The sequence below is a fragment of the Bidens hawaiensis genome, unplaced genomic scaffold, assembly GCF_021521415.1.
Source record: "Bidens hawaiensis isolate Kalapana, Puna unplaced genomic scaffold, B.hawaiensis_p1.1 tig00031086_1, whole genome shotgun sequence".
Lineage (NCBI taxonomy): Eukaryota > Viridiplantae > Streptophyta > Magnoliopsida > Asterales > Asteraceae > Bidens > Bidens hawaiensis.
Window position 1 is genome coordinate 20,705 of NW_027505200.1, and position 27,652 is coordinate 48,356.

Genomic DNA, 27,652 nt, shown 5'->3' on the forward strand with positions numbered 1-27,652 from the left:
AATAAATCATTACCATTTAATTTGCTGGTTTAATTATCCTATGGAAAATAAAATAAAAATTTGTTTTGTGTTGTTTGGTAGTCAGGAAAAGACGAAAGAATGAAATACAAATATGGTGATTGTGCTCATCGGTGTGGGTGGCTAGTGGTAATCGTGATGCATGTAGTTGTATGTAGTTGTGGCGGTAGCGAACGAAGGAGGTTGTGGTGATGATGATGGTGGTTCCAGTGATGGCAGTGGTGAATGAGAGAATATGAAAAAAAAAGTGATGGCGAGGGAATGATTTATGTGTGCAGAGGAAAGATTCATGGTGGAATAAGTTATTTCTTTTCAGTGTCCAAACAAACACAATTTTTTTATTCTCTTACAATAATCATTTGCAATCCTAACGTAATTCATGCATATTAACATTACCCTACTTTCAATAATAAAGATAATTTATCTCTAACCGAATAATTATACAACATTTATTTATTTATTTATCATGTCATAATGATATTGTCATATTACATTTAAAAATATCTCTTACTTGTGGTCTAGTGGTATGAGGCTTTATGTTATCTATTGGAGACTCAAGTTTGAATCCCGTTTATGTCACATTTGGATGAATATTGACAATGAATGATTTAAACTAGGCCCAACAAAGGTTGTTAGTTTAAACCCTGAGCCCACCTAAGTTTTCGTCCGACCTAGTATATCAAACTATGCTGTCAAGTGCCAGTCGATGGTATGGTTTCCCGGGGAATGCCCAAGCCAAAACGTTGAAGCCAACATGAAGCCGATTAAAAAATATAGTTTGACCAGAGTGGAGCATCGGAGCTCTTTTAATTTAAAAAGTATGATAATATAAATACAAAAAAATCATCGTTATTAAAAAAAATTAAAAAATATTACTAACTAACTTCTTCTTCTTCTTCTTCATTTTCTTCTACGCCAATATTCTCAACAAACTAACAAACAAACTATCTAACAATAATAATAATAATAATAATAACAACCTCTCAGAGCATATTCCTCCGCCGGCACACTCCGGCCACAGGTAATCTCTCTCACTTAATTAACGCAGTTTTTATACTTCACTTTTGTATTTAACTAGCTTCTATCGAATTCATTAGAAACGAGGTTAGATTTTAGATCGAGCTTGAATGTATTGTGATCTACTACTGATTATTATTGAACCGTACGGTTTTGAATTTGATTTTGCTTTAATCGAATGAATAGGTAGCTTTATTGCCAGAGGCATTGTTCCGAATATTCCTCCGCCTCCGCCGCCGGTACTCCGTCGTCTAGTACTACAGTTTATTATTATTATTATTATTATTATCGAATTGACTTGAGTTTGAAATTGAGTTGAGATGTATGTGTTAGGTAGTGCGAATTATATGATTATATTTTTAGAAATTAGTTTAGATTTGAGATTGAGGTTGAGTGTATTGTGATCTCTACTAGTGATTATTGAAACGTAGGGTTTGATTTAGCTTTTAGCGAATAAGTAGCTTTATTAGTTTGGATCTCGGTGTTTATTGATGTGATTCTGCTTGTGATTTTATAGAATTTGCGTATTTGACGACTTTGATTTTATTGAGCTGCTCGCGAGCTACTTGAACTCGGATCGATAAAAGCTCAGGACGAGATGAGCCGAGCTGCTCGCGAGCTACTTGAGCTCGGATCGATAAAAGCTCAGGACGAGATGAGCCGAGCTGCTCGCGAGCTACTTGAGCTCGGATCGATAAAAGCTTGAGACGAGATGAGTCGAGCTGCTCGCGAGCTACTTGCGCTCATATCGATAAAAGCTCGAGACGAGCCGAGCCTTTTTTATCTCAAGTCGAGGCCGAGCCTCAAAATAAAGTTCGTGTAGTTATCGAGCCGGAGCTCGAGAGTCGAGTCTTGTATGGAAAGCTCGTTTTGGCTCATCAAACCTTAACGAGTTTTGTGTATTTTTAAGTTTTACTTCTTTTGAACTTCTATGTATTAATTGCACACTGCACAACTGAGCTTTAACTCGTTTAAGGTACTACACGAGCTCGAGTCGAGCTTAGGCTCGTCTAAGTTTTTTCTCAAAATGTATAGAAATAATTAAAAACATATATAAATTAATTAATAAATAATAAACGAGCGGAGCGCGAACGAGCCGAGCTTGACAAGTCACTAGATGAGCTCGAGTTTTAGAAAATGAGCAAGCCGAGCCTCGTTTACACCCCTACTTGATTTCAGCCATATGCATACTTTTTAGTAATACAATAGCACTCATGTTTACTTAATAGTCTTGACTCTTGAATGATTATGCTTAATTCTGAATATCTCTCATTAGTGACACTAATTAATGTTAATCATCTGCATTTACAGGAACAGAATATGATTTTTTAAGACAGAACTTCATATCATTATATGTTATTGAAGGCTGAGAATTGAAAATTTGAAATCCAGCTTCATCATAAATTTCAAGTCATGTGGTAACAGAAGAAGCTTCAGAATGCCATGAACATGTGGTGTAAGTGTAACACAAGGAACTTGTTTTGGAAAACAAGTTTAAGCATCAAGAATTAGTTCAACTGACATCTATCATACCAATGCATTTCTGGTTTCCTTCATCATATCAGGGATTTTAACTTTATTTCACAGAGGTTCATACAAACATTAATTAGATTTGTATGAACTTTGGTTTCACAAGTTTTGATCCCTCTATTAAGTAGCCGCAGATATGAAGAAATGGTATATCTATGTTCTATCTGCAACTCTGTTAACATTAACAGTCTTCGGCTACTTCGTTATGATAAATCCAATTAGAGAAGCTTATATTTCACCACCATATTACAACACAACAACAACATCCATAAATCCTCTTGAATGGATAAGATCTAATGAACCCCCTGTTCATAATCCCGAAAGTGACTCAAAAATTGTATCGACCGATGAGATAGTATCCACTCTTTTCACTGAAAGAAACATCTCGGTTCAAGAACAACAACCGCTATACACATGGAATCATTTAAAACATCTAATCAGTCATGATCGAGTTCTTCCTAACACAGTAGAGGCCATAAAAGATGCAGGTGTTGCGTGGGATAACCTTATGAAATCAGTCGAGGATGAAAAACGTAACGTGAACAAAACTTCAGGGGGCAAAAAGAAAGAAAAACAATGTCCGCATTTTCTTAGTAAGATGAATGCTACTGAGCTTAATGATACTGGATATAAGTTAACGGTTCCTTGTGGGCTAACTCAGGGTTCATCGGTTACATTTATTGGTATCCCAAACGGGCTTCTTGGTAACTTTAGAGTTGACTTGACTGGTGAACCGCTTCCTGGTGAACCCGACCCACCGGTTATATTGCATTACAATGTTCGACTCCAAGGTGATAAAATAACCGAAGACCCTGTAATTGTTCAAAACACGTGGACCATTGCTCATGATTGGGGTGAAGAAGAACGTTGTCCAAATCCCGAGCCTGATAAGAATAAAAAAGGTACAAATAAATCCTATATTTTCATTAGATATATGAAATACATAGGTTTGTAAACGTACCGAATGAACACAAAAGGAACATGTTCGAGTTCGTTCGTTTAACTTTAACCGAACAAACTATTGAGCATTAATAGTTAACCAAATGGGGTTTTCTTGTTCATGTTAGTTAAGAAACTGAACTTGTTCTTGTTCGTTTGTTAACAATATAAATGAACGGTTCACGAAGGTAAACAAACGAACATACTGAGCTAAAACCAGTTAAAAGTAAATGTGAACAACACTGTGTTGGGCCTAAAAGGCTAATAAAACAAGACTAAACTATAATGACCCCCCAAAAGATTTAAATGAATGTATTAATGAACGGACATAAATGAATGAACATAAACGAATTTGAATGAACATTCACAGACTAATATGAACGAACGAGATATGTGTTCATATTCGTTCGTTTAAATAAACGTACTTCTCGCCGAATGGTTCACTGAACGTTTGGTTCGTTTATAGACCTAGGAACACATAATTTTGCATCTTTTATGATATTCAACCAACATTTTTTTTTGCAAAATGTCAGTTGATGAATTAGATCAGTGCAACGAGAAAGTGGGCAAAGTTATCAACGGGTCAAAAACCAGAAACTATTTCCCGTTTAAACAAGGTTATCTTTCGGTTGCAACTCTTCGGGTTGGATCAGAAGGAATCCAGATGACAGTTGACGGGAAACACATAACCTCATTTGCGTTTCGAGAAGTAATATTCTTAACTTTGTTGATCTATAAATAAAGCTGTTAACTTTGTTTAAGACTTAAAGTATGACATTTTGACCAGACTTTGGAACCGTGGCTGGTTAGTGAAGTAAGGATCTCGGGTGACTTAAAGTTGGTGTCGGTTGTAGCTAGCGGTTTACCAACTTCTGAAGATTCAGATCATGTTATTGATTTAGAATCACTTAAGTCGCCTCCAATTCCTTTGAAAAAGAAGATTACTCTATTAATTGGAGTTTTTTCTACTGCAAATAATTTTAAACGACGTATGGCTGTTCGAAGAACATGGATGCAATATCCTCAAGTAAAATCTGGAGAGGTTGCAGTCCGTTTTTTTGTCGGTCTGGTAAGTATTTACTATTTAATTTACTTTTCATATATTGTTTTTAAATTGACATGATATTAACAATAATGATAATATTGTAGCATAAGAATAGAGTGGTGAATGAGGAACTTTGGAATGAGGCAAAGACTTATGGAGATGTACAGTTAATGCCGTTTGTTGACTATTATAGTCTTATTTCATGGAAGACAATTGCCATTTGTATCTTTGGGGTAATACTTTTATATAAATTTATTATTGCATGATGATTTTAAATTTTTAATAATGTGTAGCTGCTGACTAGATATGTTTTTATAACAGACAGAAGTTATCTCGGCAAAATATGTCATGAAAACAGACGATGATGCGTTTGTTCGCGTAGATGAAGTTTTGGCTTCATTGAAACGAGTCAACGTGAGTCAAGGATTGCTTTACGGGTTAATTAATTCGGATTCTCAACCGCATCGTAACCCCGATAGCAAGTGGTATATCAGCCCTGAGGTATGAAATTTTTCTATAATTAGTCATTATTAAACCTCATAATTGTGACCTGTTCTTGTATGAATGGGCTGAAATCATACAATGGGTCAAAATGGTTCAACTCTATTAAGCTAGCTAAGTTAACACGAGTTAGGCTGTAAACGGGCCAAGTCAAGCTGATCCGAGCCAGGTTGAGCTCAGGATCGAGCTTGAACTTCAACGAGCCGATTCGGCTCGTTTATTTTACCGAGCTGAAAAGTTGAGCTAGATCTTGGCTCGTAAAAAGATCTAGCCAGCACGTGGCTCGTCAAACAGGGTCGTCAATTTTTGTTTTAATTTTCATTTACACGTTCATATATAAAAGAAAATAAGTAATTTTTTTAACATACACATGATACAAATTTATAAACTAGAGAATTTGTAACATTATATGTATTATTTTTGTTATTCTTTTCAATACTTTTATATTTTATTATTTCTATTATTATATGTTAAAACTTGGGGTTTAATTTAAAACGAACCAATTGATCGAGCCACATGCTTATTGAGCCCATTACCTGAGCGAACCGCTTTGCCAGGTTTAGTCGTCACACAACAAAATTATCCTAATTTCGTGTTTGAAAATTTATCCTGTTTATGTTAGGAATGGCCCGAAGAAAAATACCCTCCGTGGGCCCACGGGCCGGGTTATGTTGTGACTCATGACATTGCAAAGGCGATTAACAATAAACACAAAAAGGGTCACCTAAAGGTTTGTTACATGTTTCAATTAAACTTTTCAAAGTTTGAATTATTATTATAAAACTGGATTTTAATGGAATACATATATTATATATAATCAGATGTTTAAGCTAGAAGATGTTGCAATGGGGATATGGATTGCGGATTTAGTAAAGAACGGTTTAGAAGTAAGATACGAAAAAGAAGAACGAGTGTATAATGAGGGTTGCAAAGACGGGTATGTAGTCGCACACTATCAAGGACCTCGAGAAATGTTGTGTTTATGGCAAAAGCTTCAAGAAGATAAGCGGGCGTTTTGTTGTGGGAGTTAATAGGTTTATAATAACACGAGTGTTACGTTATGTTGTATCATGTGTAGCTAGTTAGCTAGATACTTCTTTTACCTATGATGCATAGTATAGGTTTAACAGATGGTTTTGTAGATGTGAGTGTGTTATAGCGGCGTAATCACGTCTAAGTAACTACATATCTCTGGCTATTTGATACGATGAATTATTTGTCGCGCATCTACTTTTGTTTCGCTAACAAACCTAAGTCTTATTAGATGCGATTATGCCATACGTGGGTTACGTTCTTTATATCATAAAAAAAACTATTGTCGCTTATCAATTTTCGCTCACGTGTTAATGTATTATGAAGTGTATGCCATTCATTTGTATGTTTGTGATAATGACAAAATGAGCAAACCTTTAATCGACGAGTAGGGGTCTAAACGAGCCAAGTAGCTCGATACCTACTCGAGATCAGATCGTTAACAAATCGAATCAAGTTAGGCTTAATATAACTTGAGCCCGCACTTGAGTATACAAATAAGCTTGTTTATTTATCAAAGTCGAGATGACTCATGAAGCTAAACAAGCCTACCATTAATATAATTTTATTTAATTTATGTTTATATAATAAAAAATCTCATATATAAATTGAGATAAAAACAACTAACTATGGTCGTTCAAAAAAAATATATTTATTATGTTATATTAGTATATACAAAGTTGTTAATCACAAATGTATATAAAAGTTAATAATTACATATATATATATACTAACTCATAAATAATTAGATAATAAGTAATGTGAGCTTGAGCTTTAAGAATAGATGTTGAAGCGACCTCATTCTTCAGCTTGAGTTTTCATAAGTCAAACGAGCCGAATTCAAGGTTCAACAATACGGGGCTTGGCTCGAACTCATTTTCACCCCACATACCAATATCAGCTATAAACATGTACTCAAGTAATACTTAAATTACTAGAAACATCTACAATATATATTCTTATACTATGTGTAGTGAGACGTTTCGTACGAAAAACGTCCCAATATCGCCCTCCACACCACATCATGCCTTTTTTTTTGGCGTGTGTGTGGTGACGGAGGGTGCGCAAATACATGTCTCCCTGAATGTTTGTAAAATAATAATATTTTGTTATTAGACCGATTTTAAAATTCAAACCACCACACCTTAAAATGAAATTTTCCCTTTGTTGAAGTGAAGTCATATGTCAACAAAATATAAAAAACATTGTTTTATTAATATGCTAATTCTCACAAAATATCTTCCTTCCAACGTTAATACATATAGAAGACGGCTTAAAATAGCCAACCACCATCCTCAAACATTCCAGATCCTTCCACACCCTTCTCCTCCTTCACTTTTTAACACCTCCAAAATCGTATTCCATCATCACTCCAATTTCCATAATTCATAACAAAAAAAAAACCTTAAAACCCCCATCCAAATCGCCTCCGAATCATCTCAAACATCCCTCTCCGCTTTCCTGAAACAACTACTCCCAATATTCCTCTCGATCACAACCGCCCGACCTGACCAGGAGAAGCCGCTCCCCCGACCGGATCCTCCTGATCAACCCGCTTACGCAACGGGTGGTTGTGATCGGAGCGGGTAGTAGTAGTACAGATATATCTGACCCCACCAAAGATACCCACCCACCCGCATCCCAAGCGTCAATAGAAGCATTACCGTACACTGAAATAAAGTGTACGGAGGATGTTAATATTAATAATTTAGGTGGTGTGTGTGTGTTATATGTTTAGATGAGTGGAAGATTGGTGACGTGGTGAGTGAGATGCCATGTAAGCATAAGTTTCATGGTGGGTGTGTGAAGAAGTGGTTGAAGGGTCATGGGTCGTGTTCGGTTTGTCGGTTTAAGATGCCGAGTGATGATGATTTGGAGAAGAAGAGAGCGGGTAGTGGTGGGTATGCTTGGGTAAGTGTTGCGGTTGGTAGAGCGAGTTCGGATGAAGATTCTTTGTCAGTGGAAGGATGAGAAATATATAATTAAGTTTAGGTTTAGGGGTGTTTTGTATAGAATTTTTTTAATTAGTTTGTTCATGATAGATAGTTGAAATTAAAATTTTAGACTTTTAGTTGTTGGTCAAGTAGTTTGGATTTGAATAATTATTTTTTTTAGTAGTGTTTTTAGTAGTGATTATTCAAGTACATGGTTGTTTTTCAAGATCATCAAGAATTAATAATATTAGGGTATTTGTACTGGGGGTTTTTTGAATCTCTTAATTTTAAGGCTAAGGTGATCTGGCATTGCTATGGTTTTTTTTTTCTTTTTTTTCCTTTATTAGACAATTATTAAATCATCGTATGGAATTCAACTCTGTATAAATTTAAAAAACGTTTTAGCCCCTTCACCATAGATGCCCTTTTTAAGGTATACTTAAAAAATCTCTTAAAATACTAAATGCATATACAATTTTTGATCCATTGTTTCTTTAGTGTTAGATGATATTGTAATATTTTCTAATTTTTGTTTATATTTCATTATTTATTACTATATCATTATATTACCTATCTACTTGTTGTTGCTGCTGTTGTGTTGTTATTGTTGTTGTATCGTTTTGTTTTTCGATGTTGAATAGATGTATAGTGGTTGAACTTTGCGTTTCTTTTATTTAGTTCTTTAATGTGGTTTTTGAGTCGGGGATTTATTTGAAAGTAACCTTTTTTTGTTTTTTTTGGGTTAAAACTAAGATTTACTTACATCACACACTTCCTAGATTATCGTAATAGCTTTTATATCGATCAGATTTTAATCATATGTTTGTTTTTGTTTGATAGAGGAAGGGCCCACCTCACTTGTCCAAACAATGTATGTAAAGGACCTAATTTGTCAAACACAGCTTGAGACATAAAGCCTCTTAACCAGATGTCATCCTGAAAGAAGCTGTTGTAGGTGCTCTGAAGAGTGGTTTAGTTGGTTATAAATAATTGATGATTCATCATTAAAAATTTAAAATGGTTGGGTGGTTCTCCTTGATTAATGATTCATCATTAAAATGGTTCGTTGGGCTTGAATGATTAATGGCAATAATATAATTTATTTAACCATAAAAATAATAAATAAATATAACTCGTGTCAATCTTCAAAGTTACTTTTACCATTCAGGTAAAAGTGTGAGTTAATTGTTTGGTTGGTCCGTATCATTTAATAATTACACAATTTGTCCTTGGTTATTAAGATATATTACCAATGTGTTCCCTATGGTTGCATTTTTGTAAAAACATAGTCATTACCATAGATGATTGTTAAATACCTCCGTTTAATAATTATATAATTGAACCTTGGTTGTAAAAATATATTAATTAAAGTGTTCTGTATGGTTGATCAATTTTCATAGTATGATAGTCTTTACTTGGATGATCATTAAATATCTCCACTAAGTGGGTGTGAAATGTTTATTTTACCCACTTAACGAAGATATTTAACGATCATCCATGGTAAGAACTATCAATGAAAATTTAACCATGGGAATACCCAAGTAATATCTTTACACTCACCGTGATCAATTATGTAATTATTAAACGACAGGAACTGACGATACAAGATCTTCAAAGCATAGAGTCACCAACGAAACAATTAACTCTAAAAGTATTTTAGAGGTAGCGATGTTGAATAACTAAAGCATCAAGTTTAGTCAAGCTCGAGTATATATGTTATAATTAATATAAACATATGACAATATAGGATTTGGTTTTAGTTGAAAGCGTATTAGACTAAGGTAACTTTTTTTGGTTGTAATTCCTTAAAGCATACTAATCAAGCTTGGTACAATACTTATAGAATTATTTTCAGCTCCTTTAATTCCTGTGTTCTAAAAATTTTAGTTTTTTACAAACAATTTTACAAACCAAATTAAATGCCTAAATTTACGGCCTGAAATAAGAGCGAAAACAAAATAAAACCAATTTACAAAGCACGGTTGAAACTGAAGTAGACACAATAACCGGCAAAGCAAAAACTTGCAAAAGTGCAAAAAATATAGCCTGATCATGAAATTTGAAGTCCCAAATTTATTCAAACATTGTGCATATACAGATTTACTGAGACCCTAAAATTGTGTTTCATGCTTAAATTTAAAGCAACAAACATGCTAATACATACCAGCTAAATGATCCCCAAATTTTGTGCATTAACAAAGCATCAGTGAAACAAAAAGCATTTAAATTGAACGGCCTATATTAAATTCAAACTTAGGCTGTTTATGTTGAAAAATAGGTTATTCAAAATGTTAAACTTAGGTCTGAAATGGAGCAACATATATGTGCTTAGAAACATAAAGAACAACATGAGATTAAGTATCTTAGCAAGAACTCCAACAAAACCATTTATGAGATTTTAGTTCCTCCGTTTCACTCTCACCTTGGAATCAGTTGATTCGATTCACCAAATAAAAATAAGTTTATTTTTTAATATATATCTCCAATTAAACACATACATCAGGCTATAAACGATGAATTAAAAAAGATGATAATTAACTAAAAAGTCTAAAAGCACTTACATATTCCAGCAACATGATGCAAAGCTGTAGCGCCTAACTCACTTGATAATGAAGAATTAGCACCACGTTCAGTGATATGTTTAGCAGTGGCAATATGCCCTTGTCTTGCAGCATGAATAAAAGGTGTCTCACCTTAAATAATTAATATATTTCATAGAGCGATTGAAACTGAAATTGAAAGATCACTTAGCTGTATAGAGAAGAGATGATTAAAAACATGGTTTTGTACATATGGGTTAGATGATTCAGGTGGTGTGGCGTGACGGTTGCGTTGGCGACATCCGTTCGTAGGTAGTGCACATAATGAGAAGACAGAGAACGGTGGTGGGTTGCGATGAAAAAGTGAAAACTAATAATGCACAAAGTACAACTTGTGATGCATACAAAAGTTCACAAAATTGTATATATATAATTGGGTTTCATTTAAAAAAGATAGAACACATCACATTTCTTTATTCTCCTACACTAAAAGTAAAACTTGATTTATTATGACCATTTGTACAACTTTATATCTAAAGTTATTTATCAACAATAGTGCTTTTAGCATTTATTCTTCCTTTTCTAGGTTACCTTTATTCTTACTTTCTTGTATAGTCATCCAAGGTGGGCAAACAAACCGATTAACCTAACTGACCTGACCTGGAAATTAAACCGAAACCAAACCGATTTAAAACCGATTATGTAGAAACCAGTTTGGAACAGTTGAAAACCGCAGGTTTGGAACCAGTTTGTAATTTTCTTCATCAAAACCGGTTAACCAAACCGAAACCGGCCAAAACGGGGGGAAACCGGTCAAAACCCGAACCGAAACTAATCGTAACAGGGTTAGAAACCGATTTCAACCCGAACCAAAACTAATCATAAACCAGTTTTGACTTTTGTTGACCAAACCAAACCGGTTTTAACCCAAACCAGTTCTGAGTTTTAAATCAATTTGTACAACTCAAATAGTCACTAGTCACACATGGCACATCCTCTTGCAATTTTCCTAATTGACATTTAAAAACATTAATCTTTTTAATCTTTTTTAAGGAGAGAATTGTAATTTGCATGGGTTTATATTCACATGACAATGTTTGAGTTACGTACACGTTTCAAAACACTATTGCACGTTCTACCAAACCTAATCATCTCCGAATCAAAACCAATAGCATCTTCACACCATAGCTTTCCAGAAAATTGTTTTGTACGAGTAAATCTTGACCGTTGATATAATATTAATATTCTCCATATATTTAGGGTTTTTACCTGCACAAAAACTGATCAAACCCATTGATCATCTCCATCACCATGGGAAGAAGTAAGTTCTTACTCCATTGATTATATTATTATTATTATTATTATGATAAAAAACACCCGATACTGATGGAATTCGTGTCCACCCCATTGGAATGTGTAGGTTTTGTTTGTTTTTTTAAATTTAAACGTGTTGATTTGCTGTATTTGAGCGTTGAAGAATTTATTAATTTTGGTACTTTCATTGTTGTACTAAATTCGTGTTAAGTCGCATCTGCACCGCGTGAGTTTTACCAACCGAATACACATCGTTTTAAATATGTTTTTTAATAATAATTAAGCATGCTATTATTATTAATGTATATATATGTGTGAACCCTTGGGTGGGCAAAAGTAAAATTGCACTAATTTTGACGTTATTTTACTAATCACGTGAAAATAACGTTAAAAGTGGCGGAAGGTTAATCAGGCATCATGTGGTGGCGTTGATAGCCGAAAGACAAGGGCACATGCACCAATCAGCCGGTGTCCCGATGATTGAGTGTTATGTGTCTTATGTCCAAGGCTTGATTCAAAACTACTATCGAGCCGGGGGTCTCACCGGAAGCAGCCTCTCTATCCCTATGGGATAGAGGTAAGGCTGTCTACATCTTACCCTCCTCAGACCCTACCACAGCATTGCTATTGGTGGGATATACTGAGTACGATGATGATGATGATGATAAGCATGCTATTCAGTGTATTCTGTGTGTTTACCATTTCGGATTATTGTACTTACCATTACAAACCTAATCGATGCACCTATCGAGTTAACATAGATGTTTTGCGGGTTTTATTACCTAGTTATTATTCCCTCCGTCCCGGTCAAAGTGAAAAACACAAAGTTTAAGGTAAATTAAATGATTATTATTTTTGCACCAAATGACAATAATGCCCTTAGAAATTGCGTCCATAATATTGTTTATTAATGTTAGTTGTGTGTGTTTAAGGGTAAACTTGAAAATTGACTAATAAATTTTGAAAGTGGACATTTGCAATGAGATATATAAAAAAATATGGATACCTTTAATGGGACATTAATGGGACAGAGGGATTATTATTATTATTATTATCAACTAATGTATAATTTGTGATAACTTAACTAACACAGGACCAGCTAGATGCTACCGCCAAATCAAAAACAAACCATACCCAAAATCGCGATTCTGTCGCGGTGTTCCTGATCCGAAGATCAGGATATATGATGTGGGAACGAAAAAAAAGAGTGCGGATGAACTCCCGTTTTGTGTTCATTTGGTTAGTTGGGAGAAAGAAAATGTTTCAAGTGAGGCACTTGAAGCCGCACGAATTGCTTGTAACAAGTACATGACTAAACATGCTGGCAAAGACACTTTTCACTTGAGGGTGAGAGTCCATCCGTTCCATGTGTTGAGGATCAACAAGATGTTGTCGTGTGCTGGAGCTGATCGGCTACAAACGGTATGCGTGGTGCGTTGGGAAGCCGCTAGGGACGTGTGCTCGTGTTGCGATTGGTCAGGTGTGTTGTTAGATGAGTTTATTATCTGTTATATATACTTTTATTTTTTTATGACGACATTAGTGTAGATTTGTAGGAGAGAGTATATATATGCAAGGTCGTCTTTAAGAATTGTTAAAATCGCGATCTCTATTATGTGATACATAATTTGATAATTTTATCATTATGGTTGCCTTTTAAAAGCCCAAAACGGACCAAAACATTAAACAACTTACTAAAATGGCTCATATAAAATAAAAATGAAAGTTTTTTTTTTTTTTTTATTAAAAAACACCATTTATGAGAATTGAAGCCATGATCTTTGATTTCATAGTTTAGCACTTTTACTCTTTTCATTTAACGAGTCATTTGTATTTTTTTTGTTTTAAAACAAAATAATATATAAAATATAAATACTTTTTTTAATAATTTGCTCTTCGAAAGAGTGGGTTCAGATCCGTCGCCCTCCTTTGGGTCGTGCCTTAGTATGTGGTTAGAGGGTGCGCACTAGTCATTCTAAAAAGGAAAAAATATATTATTATTAGATTTATTATTAATTTTAAATTGGTTTGTTACTTATTATTTCATATGTAGTTTGGATAAATACAGATAGTTATGAAAGTTATCTCACTATCATTCCATTTTAGTTGTAATTTCTCTGTATTAAAAGATCTAGTTTTCATTTTCAACCATTCAATAAATAACACAAAATATTATTCACCAATATTGTTTTGTTCTTGTTTTAATTCTTTCAAGGTACTTCTTTCGGTTCGATGCAAGGATAACCATAGCCACCATGCACAAGAGGCTCTCCGCCGCGCAAAGTTCAAGTTTCCGGGTCGTCAAAAGATTATTGTCAGCAGGAAATGGTATGAATATATTATATATGTTCAATATATGTCTTGGAACAATGTTGTAGATTATTGTGGGAATATTTTGGAAGCATCATGTAATCGTTTTAAGAATGTGAAATGTAGGGGATTCACGAAGTTTACCCGCGAAGATTATGTCCGGTGGAAGAAGGAGAATCGGATTGTGCCAGATGGTGTCAATGCCAAGGTAAGCATATTGAGTTAAGTATCTTGGGTTGCCAGTGTCGTAGGACTGACTAGTCGAGCATTGGGGTGGGGACTAAAGATTAATAGTGACTAATCAGAATTAATGGATTGAAACTTTTATATATTTATATATAATTTTCTATTTCATATATATAATACACACACATTTGTATATGTAATTTTTATACACACATAAATTTTTATGTATATACGTACGCAATTGTCGGAAATTGGCCGGAAACTTCTGGAAAATCGGCCGGAATTAAGGGCTGACTAGGACCGGCTAGGACCGATTAGGTTTGACTACCGATATTCTTGCCGATTACCAAAAAAATTACCAACCACTGGCCGACTAGCGATTAATCACCAACTAGTCCCACTTTTTCCAACACTTGCGACAACATTTTCAGCCAAAAATCAGTCGCAATAGACTGTTACGACGCAACAGGTTTGCGATCGCCTGTTTTAAGACCGGGTCATGTAATTTCGGTCAGAAATCAGTAAATAATTTTGCAAGGTTTCCTGGTCCTAAATTTTGGTCACAAAGGCCCTTTTTTCTAGTAATGTGTCACAGTTTCGTAAGCTTTTCGTTGCTAATTACTTAAGCTCTATGGCAGCTTCTTGGGCGGCATGGACCGTTAGCCAATCGTCAACCGGGAAGAGCCTTCTTGACTTCAGTCACTTGATTGAGAAGTTAAAAAAGGTCACAAGTTGAACTTGGGTTCGTCACATATATATGCGCATGATCATATATATGCTATATGCTAGAACTAAAAGTATCTTAGAGAATAATATGATGATGTTGAAAATATTGTCCCCTTATAGTTTGAGTACATATGGGGATCAATCTATGCTTCATAATAATAGATCGAGTATACCTATATATATATATATACCTCGTTATTGTATTACTTTAAATAAAGGTTGTATGCGTGCTTGAGAGTTGAGACTATTTGAATCTTGTTAACGTTCGATCTTTTACATTTTGTGTGTTAATGTTATTATATTTGCATCTTGCTAGCTCGTAACAAGTTATTGAATGGGTGTGTTCAAATTGTTTGAGTTCATTGTTAAGAACGGATTTTGAACTTGAACTTAATAACATCTTGTTGGTGTGAAGATAATTAGCACAACCGGTTCATAGCGAGGTGGTTTCTAACAAAGTATAATCTATTTCCAAATGTTAAGATGAGTATCATGGTTGTTCAAGAAAAGAGAAGAATATACGAATTTGTAGCCGACAATCTGTTGTTATTGTTGTTGTTCGTTTGGTCATTGTTGGAAGAAGGCTGGTGGCGCAGCAAGGCTGACAAGAACTGTGAAATAGAATAGAAAACATGTGAAACGCAAACATCGCAACAGAAAAAGAAAAAAAAATAAAGGGACACGAGAGTTTTACATGGTTTGACGTCCACGACTGCTACTTGAAAGATACTCCAATATTATTACATTGGAGTTGATGAGAATTATACAATTACAACAGGGGTGTATATAGGCTAAACAATTAGGGCCTCCCTTATACCAAAAATTGGGCCAAAGTAACATTTCAAAAATAAGCAATTTTGGTTTGCTGCCCCTTTCCCCATAGGTGCACAAAAAACCCGAATCCAGAACCGGACCCGAAATAAATACCCGAAACCGGTTTTTCTAATACCCGGGTTTTTAATAACCGACCCTACCCGTAGGGTACGGATAGGGTATGCATTTTGGCACTAAAACCCGAACTCGAACCGGACCCGATTTGTACACGGTAATACCCGAAAACCCGATTTGTACCCGGTAATACCCGAATCCGGAACCGAGGTTTTCCAATACCCGAAACCGGGTATTTCAAATACCCATGTATACCCGAAAAATACCTTAAAAATACCCGAATAATACCCCTAAAAAGTGTAAACTTTTAAAAAATCCAATCTATATAAAAAAATACCGGAAAAAAACCCGAAAAAAACCGTAAATAGTTTTTTCAATACTCGATAATAGGGTATTCAAATACCCGGTTTTAGAATACCCGGTTCTATACCCTACCCGAACCCGATGCATAGGGTATGATTTTTAAAGACAATACCCGACCCGAACCCTACCCGACTATTACCAATACCGGGTCATATCCGTACCCGGTCATACCCGAACCCAAGTATTTAGAAAACCCGATTTGTGCACCTCTACCTTTCCCCATATTATAAGACGCCACAAACTCAAAACACCTTTTTGTTGAGTGACTAGAGTCTCTAAATTTAATAGATTTTGTCAAGTTTATAAAATTTCAATATGTCAAATAAATAAGAAATTAAATACATAAATAAACATGTACTAAAGGTATATAAGTGATTTATGATTTTCACACGAAAAATAATGGAAATGGAAATTATTAAAATTTGGGGAAAATCTTCAATAAAATTTATAAAACCGGATCATAACTCATGGAACTCAAAACGAAAGTTGTTCCGAACCATGGGTGTTTGTTGTGATGCTGCTTGACTTTTTCACTATTTATGCCTACTTAACTTCACTTGTAATCCAAGTTATGCATATCAGTTTTTTGTCGGGTTTCTTTTTTGCCCTGTTTTCCTTTATGTAGCTCACCCCCCCCCCCCCCCCGCCAACTTTTGAATCAACTACTTAGAACTCATTTGTCGCTAACTAATTAAGCTCTATGACAACTTCTTGGGCGGCATGGACCATTAGCCAATCGTCAACGGGGAAGAGCCTTTTTGACTTTAACCAGACGTTGAACGAGAAGTGAAAAGGGTTAGAAGTTGAACCCGGGTTCTTTGTCTTTGATGGTATGATTGCTTTTAATGTTATATATCCTAAAACTAATGAGACTAACTTGATAATGGTGGAAAGTTTAGTCCATTTGGTTTTAGGACACATGAAAATCGATCTAGTGTTCTATGATAATATAGGATACCTCATTATTGTATTACTATTACTACAGTTTTTACTCGTGTTTGAGACTATTTGAATTTTATTTAAGTTTCATTTGGCATATTTGAATTTTGTGTGTTAATGTAACAATAGTCATGCTCGTATCAAATTATCAAAGTGGTGTTTTCGGATTGTTTGAATTCATTGTTAAGAAGAGATGTTGAAGCTTGAACACAATGTAAGTGTGCAAATAACACAACTAATAGCAACATGTTCCCTACCAAGGTATAGATCTATTTCCATATGTATGTTTGGTTCTTTAATGTTGTAGTGGCTAAAGGCAAAGTAAATTACAATTTGATTTGTCTCAAAGCAATAGTTATGGCAGTTGGTTAAAGAAGATGGTTACAAAGCAACGCCTCATCAGAAAGTGCATTGGCAACCCTTTTGTATTCAACTTCAAGACCAGAATGGGAGATATAATATTGCCGTTTTAATAACCAAGAGACAAGGTTATCGCCAATGAAAAACGAAGAACAAAACCTCGAGTGTTTATTTGAGGACATGTTGTCTAGTTTGCATCAATGTAGGCATACCTTGAAGATACTAAACGAATGAACTTAAGGGCTTTTATATGAGGTCTACAAGGATCATTATCATTCTATGGAAATAGACATGTTGAATAACATAGCCAAATTTTTTGATGGGTAAAAGTCATATATTAAATTGCATAGACAAGACTGTGATGATGAAGCATATGATCAGGACTTTGGACTTCGTTACATTTGGTTTCACATGTAAATTAAGTTTGAGTGAACTGCGGTTTTCGTTTCTGTGGTTTATCTAAATCTGCGGTTTTAGTCCAATAGTTTCAAATTGATTTGGACAAACCACATGAACGAAAACCGTAGTTTACTCATTAAGTTTTCACAAAAACAAGGACAATGTTAGGTGTTAAATATGCATTACAAAAGATCAAGATAAATCAACTAATACGATTTGTGACAAATTTGCTCAGTTCTCATAATTATGGGGCTAAGTGTCATTGTTCTTAATTCTCTCTAAAATAATGTTAAAGTCGTTAATTAGTGAGTGCATTAAACGATTAAAGGTGTAATCAATTGGGAGAGTTCAAGATTAACAATTCATCTTCATTTCATATTCATTGCCGCCTATCGTAATTGTCTTATTAATAGTTCGTTTGTTCTATAATTCATCTTTTTGTTGAATAATTCCCACATTATACACTAGGGTGACTTTCGTATGTGACAGAATGCCGCTAATGGACACGGATGTTTCAATGTTCTATGAAAGACGATGCGAATAACATATATGAGATGACATAATGTGACCTCAAAATTTGGCATCTAAGTGCATATATATGGTCCTGATGGTCCTATGAGTTTTAAAAGTTTCACAAAAGCATATATTGACTTTTAAAAAGTTTGTTTTTTAACAAAAAGAGTCAAAATCTAGGTTTAAACATAAAAAGTCCACGCAAATGCCTTGTCTAAGTTGAAAAAGTCAATTGTTTAATAACACAAGGTCACGAGTGCTTTAGTGTCATTATTTTAAAATGAAATATGATATTATGTAATTTTGGTTTGTTAATTAAGAATCATAATCAATTGACTACAAAATATAAAGTTTTTAACGATAAACAGATCGATCGGTAGTCCATCACTGAGACAGGAAACCTTCATTAATTCGTCTATAAACATGGTGTGGGTAAACAATTAACCAACGGGTAATTAATGAAATTAACCGCGTATAGCATATATGACAAAGGATAGAATTTACTGGCATATGACATGGCCAGTACAATCGATAGATCAACGACGGAAGTGACCCCTAGGGATCACCAACCAGATTTAACTGCTTATTCTAACATCATCAATAGAGCCAAATATGCGAAAAACACTAAACATAAAGAATAGTTGGCGTAATTAATAAAGAAAACGGTATGATTGGTCTGATTTCCTATATTGCAAAAGAATGTAAGTGTAGTTATGTTGTTTTTTTTTAAGATTAGTAGATAGTATAAGAATAGCTATGATAGGTTTAAATCTTTAATAGTATGTAGCCAAGTGAATAAGATTTACACTTGTCTCAAACCCTTAATAAGTTGTCCCCGATCCACACGTATGTTGTAAAATGTTCATGATTACGACTTGAAAACTTAAGGTGAATATATTTTGAGGAAGGAAAACAACGAGCATAGTTCTTTTTTTAGTCAACCGGCCCACTGCTTTATTCGAAAAGTTGAGGTGGTTTTGATCGTCCTAGTAGCAAGAGAATCTATTTTGATTAGATTTGTACATGTATATATAAATCATGAATCTTACGAAGCAACAAAGATATGAACCATATTCATGAAGAGAAAAAGTGGTATCTATGATGTGGTCCTTGCTATCCTATGGTTGTTCCTTTTTTTCTACAAAAGAACATAAATGCAATGTGATCCTCATATTTTAGAATCTAAATGCATCTGCATCCTTGGATTTTGTTGTACATTAGTTAAGTCTGTAAAACACACTTGAACATACATTGACTTTCTTAAACATCATTTAGCAACAGATTATACCACGTGAAAGTTAACAAGTCGTTCAATTAATTCAGCATGGTATCAACGTCAACGACTACTATGTTCTCGTAGTTTGAAATGTTGGTTTTTATGATGTAAAAGCATTATAAGAACTTGAGGTTTTTAAAAGAAAAGAAAGTAATCGCTTGACGTTCCAAAAGACGTTTGTATGATATGGTAAATGTATATAGTATATTTAATTAAATAGTAAAAAACGTTAATGTGAACGCAATTCATTAAAAACATATATAAGTCCGAAAACAAATGCTCATGATGACGGTGCCACATACTGAACTTCAAGTAACGGTGTAGATACAGTGGTAGCATTGGCCCTAGCTTAACATATGGGCCAAAATGATTAATACCAAGTAATTGACTCTTAACATATGGGCCAAAATGAATGAGATTGTAATTAATCACAATTAAACATGTTGTGAATACTATATATCATTCGTATGGGGATTTCTATTGAAATGTTCTTGAACTCATATGGTAAATTTGGTATATTGATTGCAAACTAGATTTTGTAAGTTGAAGCTTGGAAGCCAACATGTTAAAGCCAGCAATAAATGACTAAACGTATGCCTAGGATTCCTATGGCAAAAGTAAGTGATTTCTACACTCTACACTCAAACGAAAGTATATGCTTTGATTATTATTGATGTTACTTGTATGCTTGTAAAAATGTTATTTCACAGGTTGTTAGAGTGCATATCTCACTACTAGAAAACAAGTCATTTTCTCACAAAAACTTCCTACAAATTTCCTACGACAAGTAGTTCTAACAGATTTCCAACGAAAAAATAAGCTCAAACTTTGCTACAATATTATCTAATAAACATTATGAATAGTTTTTGTAGGAAAGTTGTATGAAGTTTACAACCACATGTTTTTGTAGCAATTTTGTAAGAAAAGTTGTTGGAAAACGGTTGAAAACGATTTTCAAGCATGTGTTTTTCCAACAACTTTTTCGTTAGAAATTTGTTAGAAACTGAATTTTTCCAACAAATTTCCTACAATTCGGTTGTAGAAAAACATCTCTTTTTCTAGTAGTGTCTAAAGGATTTGGCTATGATGTTGACCCGCTTGTTGTAAACTAAACAGATCAAGATTATACCATGATCGTGACCCGTTTATTGTAAACAAATAGACCTTATATTTACTATGATGTTGATCCGCTTGTCGTAGACCAAGTAGAATATTAGTTAAGTAGGGTCTTTGACTCGTTGGAAACAAAACATGTGCGGGAGTCATATCCTGATATGTGAGCAATTTGGTTCAAAGTTTGATGTAACGTGAATTTTTAAGTGGTAGAATTGATAAATAATGCTGTAATCTGTTTATATATGTTAGATGTAATTACTGTTATCAACAATGGATCTTGATATATATCAAGTGGCATTGGTTAGTGATCGATGTGTGTGATGTTGTATGTTCTTGAGGTATAGTTGACACATTTCTTGTTTAAAATTCATAAGTCATGCTATGATTTTATTACCTTAACTCTGCTACACAATAGGCAAGTGTACACATCGTTACATATTAGTATTGGTAAGACCAGATATCGATAAAAGGACATGGTAGTTGTCAATACTAAATTCACGTTACTTTTTAGTTGAAAGGTTTTTGAAAAATAAAAAGAAAAACAAGACATTATTAAAAATAATTCAAACATAAAATAAAAACTAATGAGGATAATATTAAGGCAAAAGATCTAATTACAATAGAGAGGCGGATAAGCAGGCAACAAGCTGCGCCGTCACTAAAGATTCAAGCTCCTTTCTTGGTTTCTCTCTAACTTTCTCACTTTAATTAGAAACTTGGAGAAGAAGTATGGAATGCTTGTGATGATAGATGGGATTTGATTTTAGAACAACATGTTTAAGGATTGAGGTACTTACCCCTTTAGCTCTTCTCGTTTTACCAAATTTTATACAAATAGTCATAAAATAAATACTCTTTATCTGTTTATTACTTTCCTTAATATTATAGGATGTTAGAGAATCTCTCCCAAGCTCTTCCACAACAAACATGAATATTGATTTTTTAATCATTATCTACAAAATAATAGTAACAAAATTATATAACAACATTTGGAAGATGTCACACTAAATTGTCTTTTGGATAGTGTAAATTCTATACATTGTTTGAAGGGAACAAATTAACCAATAACTGATATATAACTTAAAAAACCCTTGTTTTTGCATACTTTGCATTAGCCCACATATAGTATAATCACACAAAAGGATTATCCATCATAGAAATTTTGCTCAACTACTCAATCATTTTAAGTAACTACTCAGCTCAAGCATGGCTTTTTCTTACGTGTTGTTTTTGGTAATTGTTGCATAAGAAGGTGGTGTTTTATTAATGTGAACCGTTGATTTATTAGTCGACTGCTTTGTTTCCATAACCGCAATAAACGGTTAATACTTTGAACTATCATTTTCTAATCATCAAATATTTCACATTTGTGTTCAATCATATCAAGTTTAAGAAAAAATGGGCCTACAAATTAATATTATATGAAAATATGATCATTTTAGTTACCACGAGAACCTAATACTGTAAACCTCATGTGACTCCGTTAATACCCTACTAACCAATATGATCAAGTAAATATGGTTTTGTGTCAGCTAAATGACTTTCAAGATGTTAGACCATGTGTCGTCATGAAGCCCCATTACGCGTGACGCCCAGTCAGAGTTATTGCTTTTTACAAAAACATTGTGTAGTAATAAAGCATCACCCCTGGGCGTTCTCAATCACTTTTACTCCTTTTTGTTTTTTAAATAATAATTCATTACATTTTTAAATATAAAATTAAATTAAAATAACATAAACCCTCAAAACGCGCGTTATGTAGGAAACGTCTTGTTCAAAAGCCATTCATAATGCCTAGGGGGTGGTGTTCCCAGGCTTTATGACACCATAAGCCACAATAAAGCCACCACTACGGATGGTTTTATAGTAGTAAGAATATAGTAGAAAAAAGATTGAACCTAAGTCCTAGCTAGGATCTCTACTTAAGAAGAACAAGACGTTTACAATTAGAACACCCCTTGAAGTTTTAAACTTTAACACGTGGGAGTTTCATGTTTGTATAGAATCCAACAATTCATGTTAAAGTGTAGATTACTGTTAACTAATTTTTAAGTTATCCGTAATATAAAGTAATAATATTCTATGAATAACCCAAGTAAACAAATCAGGATTGCAATCATATAAGCCAAACCCACGATGAATAAAGTTAATTAACTTAATTAATTATAACAGTGATAAAATAAATTATATGCCTGATTTTTTTAACTTCTAATATTAATCTATGATGATTACTAACAACATATATTTGTACTTTCCAGTATTTGAACACTCACTCCATCACTTAAATAGAGGGAAACACAATAGTATTACCATCCGGATGCCTTTAAAGTTAAATATGTGTGTGACATAACATTTTAAAATTACCATACTTTGTTTAAGCTGAAGAATACAAAAGAATATATAAACAGCAGGTTTAATATAAAATTAATTTTAAATAATAAAATATAAAGAGATAAAAGAAAATTTATACTATTAAAACAATTCTTTCACGTGTTATGAGTTGTTAAAATCTACCTATACTATTAAAACAAAATTATTCTTTCACGTGTCATTCAACTATAGTAACTACTAGCCAACTGGGATGTCAACTAATACTATTACAATTTATAGAATTACTAACAAAATTACAATTATAACTTTAAATGTTTTACAATTTAACCTTTTTATTGCATTTTTATAACCACACGTATACTACAATGCTATCTTAGTCATCTTATATGGAGTATATACAAATACTAAGTTTTCTTTTTATAAGGTTTTACAATTTCTTCTATATATTTAATTATTAATATATTCCTAACATACATTTAGTTAAAAAAAATCCAGTTAAACACTTTCTTAACTCTTTTCTCTTCACGTAAACTATTCTACAAAAGTACCAAAACTAAAAAAAAAGTCACAACATCAAATGCGCCTATCAAAAAGTTATATCTGTCGGTTATCAGATCCTTCGAACCCTCATGTGGTTCTGTTCCTCGGTATAATATATTTTAAAAATATCACACTTGATTTAAAATAAAAAAAAAAAAGACATGTTCACATATTTATATATTATTCAAATATTTACTGGCTTCTTTAAATATTTTTTATAGTGCTATATATTTTTAATATATTAATCAGAATATATTTTTTGGAATAAGAATGTATTAATAATGTATATCAAAATCCTACACCAAATAAAAAGTAGGCCTACCCCACTTTCTCCCAAAGAAAATCTCCCAAGCCACAAAGAACTTGTGGCTCACATTTACTTCACCTGCCTACGTGTCATCCCCTAGCCTCTGCTTTTTAACCACCACTCCAACTGCCGCAAAAACATAAACATTAACAGATTTTAGTTATAATATCAAACACCCTCTGCCACCATAATGCCGGAAGTTAAAGATCCAGCCATCAAACTGTTTGGCAAGACAATTCAGTTGTCATATGTTGATAATGAACAACAACAACAATATTGTTTTGGTCACATTAAGGTATTATTATTATTATTTATAAACGTAGTTTTTTAGAGTTATTAAAATGTTCATTTTGTTGGGATTTTGTTTAAGTAACCTATGTTTTTTTAGTTTTTTTTTATAAAAAAATATTTTTTATAGATTTATTTTAACTATTAAATGATGTATTAGTGACTCTATTTTACTTGTTAATATCAAGTTTAACTTTCTTGACAAGATTTTTTAAAGTTTGCTTGATTGACCTCTGTTTTTATTAAAATTTTAATTATAAAAATTAAAAATTTTATAGATTTATTTAAGCAATTCAAATTATTTAAACTATGCTTGACTGACCTCTGTTCCTCTTAATTTTTTTTAATAAAAAAATTGAAATTTTTTATAGATTTGTTCTAACATTTTATATAAATAAGGATGGATAAATCATAAAAGACTCCATTTTAGTTATTTAAATGAAATTAACCTTATTCACAAGATTTCTTGAAGTTTACTTACTGACCTCTGTTTTACTTATTTTTTTTGAATAAAAAATCACAGCTTTTAACAAATTTATTTCAGTAATTCAATGATGTGTTAGTAAATCTATCTTAGATATTAATATTAAATTAAAAATCTTGACACTATTTCTTAAATTTTGCTTGATTAACCTCTGTTTTTTCAATCTTTTTACAACAAATTACATATTTTTGTATTGATTAATTTCAGTAATTTAACCATGAATTAGTGACTCTGTTTTAATAATTAACATAAAATTAACCTTCTTCATCATCTACCATAATAATAAAAATAAAATTAGCCATTTTTATGCATCAAAATACATCCCCTGTTTCACTAATTAAGTTAAAAACAGAGTATTCTTAATTTTCTTATAATTTGATTAATTTCAGGAAACAATTGAAGACGAAAACATAGACGAAACAAGCTCCGATCAATCAACATCTATCGGACTCAACGACGACCCCAAAACACCAAATCCAGACAAAGAAATCACATCAAAAACCACCCAAAAGAAAGAAAACCCGAACCCGGAAGAAAAACCCCAAAAACCCGACAAGATTCTACCTTGTCCAAGATGCAATTCAAGTGACACCAAATTCTGTTATTACAACAATTACAATGTTAATCAACCTCGCCATTTCTGTAAAAGTTGTCAACGATATTGGACCGCGGGCGGGACAATGAGGAACACTCCAATCGGGTCGGGTAGACGAAAGAATAAGAGCTTATCGTCCGCCTCTTATTACCGACATTTGATTATTAACGAAAGTTCAATGAAAAATAATGGGAATTTTCTTAATTTCGGTTCGGATGTTCCCCTTTGCGAATCCATGAAGCAAGCCCTCAACTTTATTGATAATTCGCGTAATCTTGAAGATGATTGTTCGATTTCAGCTTCGAATTTGGTCGAAAACGGCGGGAATAATGGGAATTTAAGGAATTTAAAATACCCTGTTCAAATCCCCTGTTTTTCGGGTCCTCCATGGTGTTATCAGGTAAATTCGGGTTACCCGGTTAATTTTTACCCTCCTCCTCATTACTGGGGTTGTACGGTACAAGTCCCGATGCAGGTGCCTTATATGAACTCTAATTCCCCATTGGGAAAGCATTCTAGAGATGGGAATTTGTTATCTCCATCTTTGAATAACGCACATGAGGTGGGAAAAAGTGTGGTGTCGATTGATGGTGGGATTCTTTTAAAGGCGTTTAAGACGAAAATCGATGAGACGAATGAAGTTGTGGGTACTTCTTTGGTTAGTTTGCAAGCTAATCTTGCAGCTTTAGAAAGGCTTGTAGACTCGTGACGCTGAACGAGACATTCGAAAACTAAAGCGCACACTAGAAAGTGCTTCGAAAGGTGTCAGCAGGTGCGCGGAGCCGGAGCCCGGCATGTTCGCCCGCTGGGCCGAGTGTTCGCCCACTTCCGAGTCTTCGCCTTTAGATAACAAAAAGTGTCCGCCCCTTAGGTCGCCAAACTACGACGAGAGTTTCGCCTTTTGAAGCGCCAGCCGCGTAGGGCGACCGGGCCAGGCCGAGTCAGAAAGGCTTTGATGACTCAAGGTTCATATTAGGGAAAGGAGAGTGAGGGGAAGAGGGGGCAGCCCTCGGCCCGATCATCCAATTCATCAAGATCACTTAACTTTCGTGAAACTTCTTAGACAATGGTGGGCCCATGACTTTTTTATGGAGGTGATCAGGGGGGCTTAACCAATGTTTTATGGGAGACGACCGTGATTTTCAAGTATAAATAACAATAAAAAGTTTTTATGAAAGGCAGTTGCCCCCGTACTTTGTATGTAGGTCCGCCGCTGCTCAAAGGGGGAAGATGTTTAAGTTTTGAGCTTTTTAAAAAGGTTAGGGACTATAGAGGAATGGTTTTGGTTTGTGATGACTTAGGGTTGTGAAGTGTGCAATGTAAAGTGTACATGACTATGACTGTAAAGAAATAAAAGTGTTTTAACAAAGGGAATTTAGATGGGAAAGAAAGGCACTTGAATGTGCTAAGTGCATGATGATACTGATGATGAAGAACAATAAGTGAATTTTATTCAAGAATGTCATAGTTTTCTTATGTTTCTAGTGCTTAGTATGTCACAAACTTTTATCAAAAGTTAAAGACTTTCTCCCAAGAGCAATAAACATGTATGATCTAGAAGTATTGAGTATGAATACTGTATTTGTATTTAATTTATTCAATAAATTAGTGGATACATGTTAAAGGTATACATACTTGTTATTTTGATATAGAGGGATTATATAATAGATTGTGAAATTGTTTTTCCCTCTTTCTTAAACTTTATAAGCTATATATGCATGTCTGTCTGTCTGTCTATAAGATTTTGAATGTCCTAAACGAATAATAAAGATTGACCTTATATATAGAACTTCTTTTTTTTTCATAGATCAAGGTTAATTTTAATAACAATAAACAAAATAAAATTATTATAACCGTGAAATTTAGTTATTTTGTTTTTAACCCATACAACTAAATTGTTGTGTGAAGTATATTTAGACTATTACTATTTTTGACCCGATTATGTTGTTATTGTTTTTTTTTTTTAAAGTAGGCTTAAAAACTTATTGTAATTTTGCAAGCTTTACTTATTTATTATTGATTAAAAGTTATACATATTTTAAACTTTGCCCCCCCCCCCCCACCCCCCTCCCCCTCTGGTAATGGGTCCTAGACGGTGGCTAAGGCTTGCATGGCTTCTAGGCTGGCCCAGTATTTACGGTTACCTATATAAAAAGTTAAA

General features: G+C 33.7%; 2 protein-coding genes and 1 pseudogene across 4 annotated transcripts; all 3 read left to right on the forward strand.

The window, feature by feature from the left end:
• The first annotated feature begins 907 nt into the window (after positions 1-907).
• On the forward strand, positions 908-6,187 carry LOC143611400 (beta-1,3-galactosyltransferase GALT1-like). Of its 2 annotated transcripts, XM_077085606.1 has the most exons (8): positions 908-1,039; positions 2,347-3,467; positions 4,038-4,213; positions 4,292-4,573; positions 4,654-4,782; positions 4,871-5,050; positions 5,673-5,780; positions 5,872-6,187. In XM_077085606.1, the coding sequence occupies exons 2-8, from the start codon at positions 2,702-2,704 to the stop codon at positions 6,079-6,081; spliced, it is 1,851 nt and encodes a 616-aa protein (XP_076941721.1). In that variant the 5' UTR covers positions 908-1,039; positions 2,347-2,701; the 3' UTR covers positions 6,082-6,187. The 2 variants fall into 2 exon arrangements, with proteins under 2 accessions (XP_076941721.1, XP_076941722.1); XM_077085607.1 differs by lacking the exon at positions 908-1,039 and having other exon boundaries at positions 2,214-3,467.
• A 5,591-nt stretch (positions 6,188-11,778) lies between these two features.
• On the forward strand, positions 11,779-15,368 carry LOC143611399 (large ribosomal subunit protein uL16-like; annotated as a pseudogene). The gene is made up of 5 exons (XR_013149762.1): positions 11,779-11,877; positions 12,964-13,350; positions 14,086-14,198; positions 14,307-14,388; positions 15,005-15,368. The product of XR_013149762.1 is annotated as a large ribosomal subunit protein uL16-like (transcript).
• Positions 15,369-24,111: 8,743 nt separating this feature from the next.
• On the forward strand, positions 24,112-26,554 carry LOC143611402 (cyclic dof factor 1-like). Its single transcript, XM_077085608.1, has 3 exons — positions 24,112-24,419; positions 25,286-26,184; positions 26,527-26,554. The coding sequence occupies exons 1-3, from the start codon at positions 24,315-24,317 to the stop codon at positions 26,552-26,554; spliced, it is 1,032 nt and encodes a 343-aa protein (XP_076941723.1). The 5' UTR covers positions 24,112-24,314.
• Positions 26,555-27,652: the final 1,098 nt, after the last annotated feature.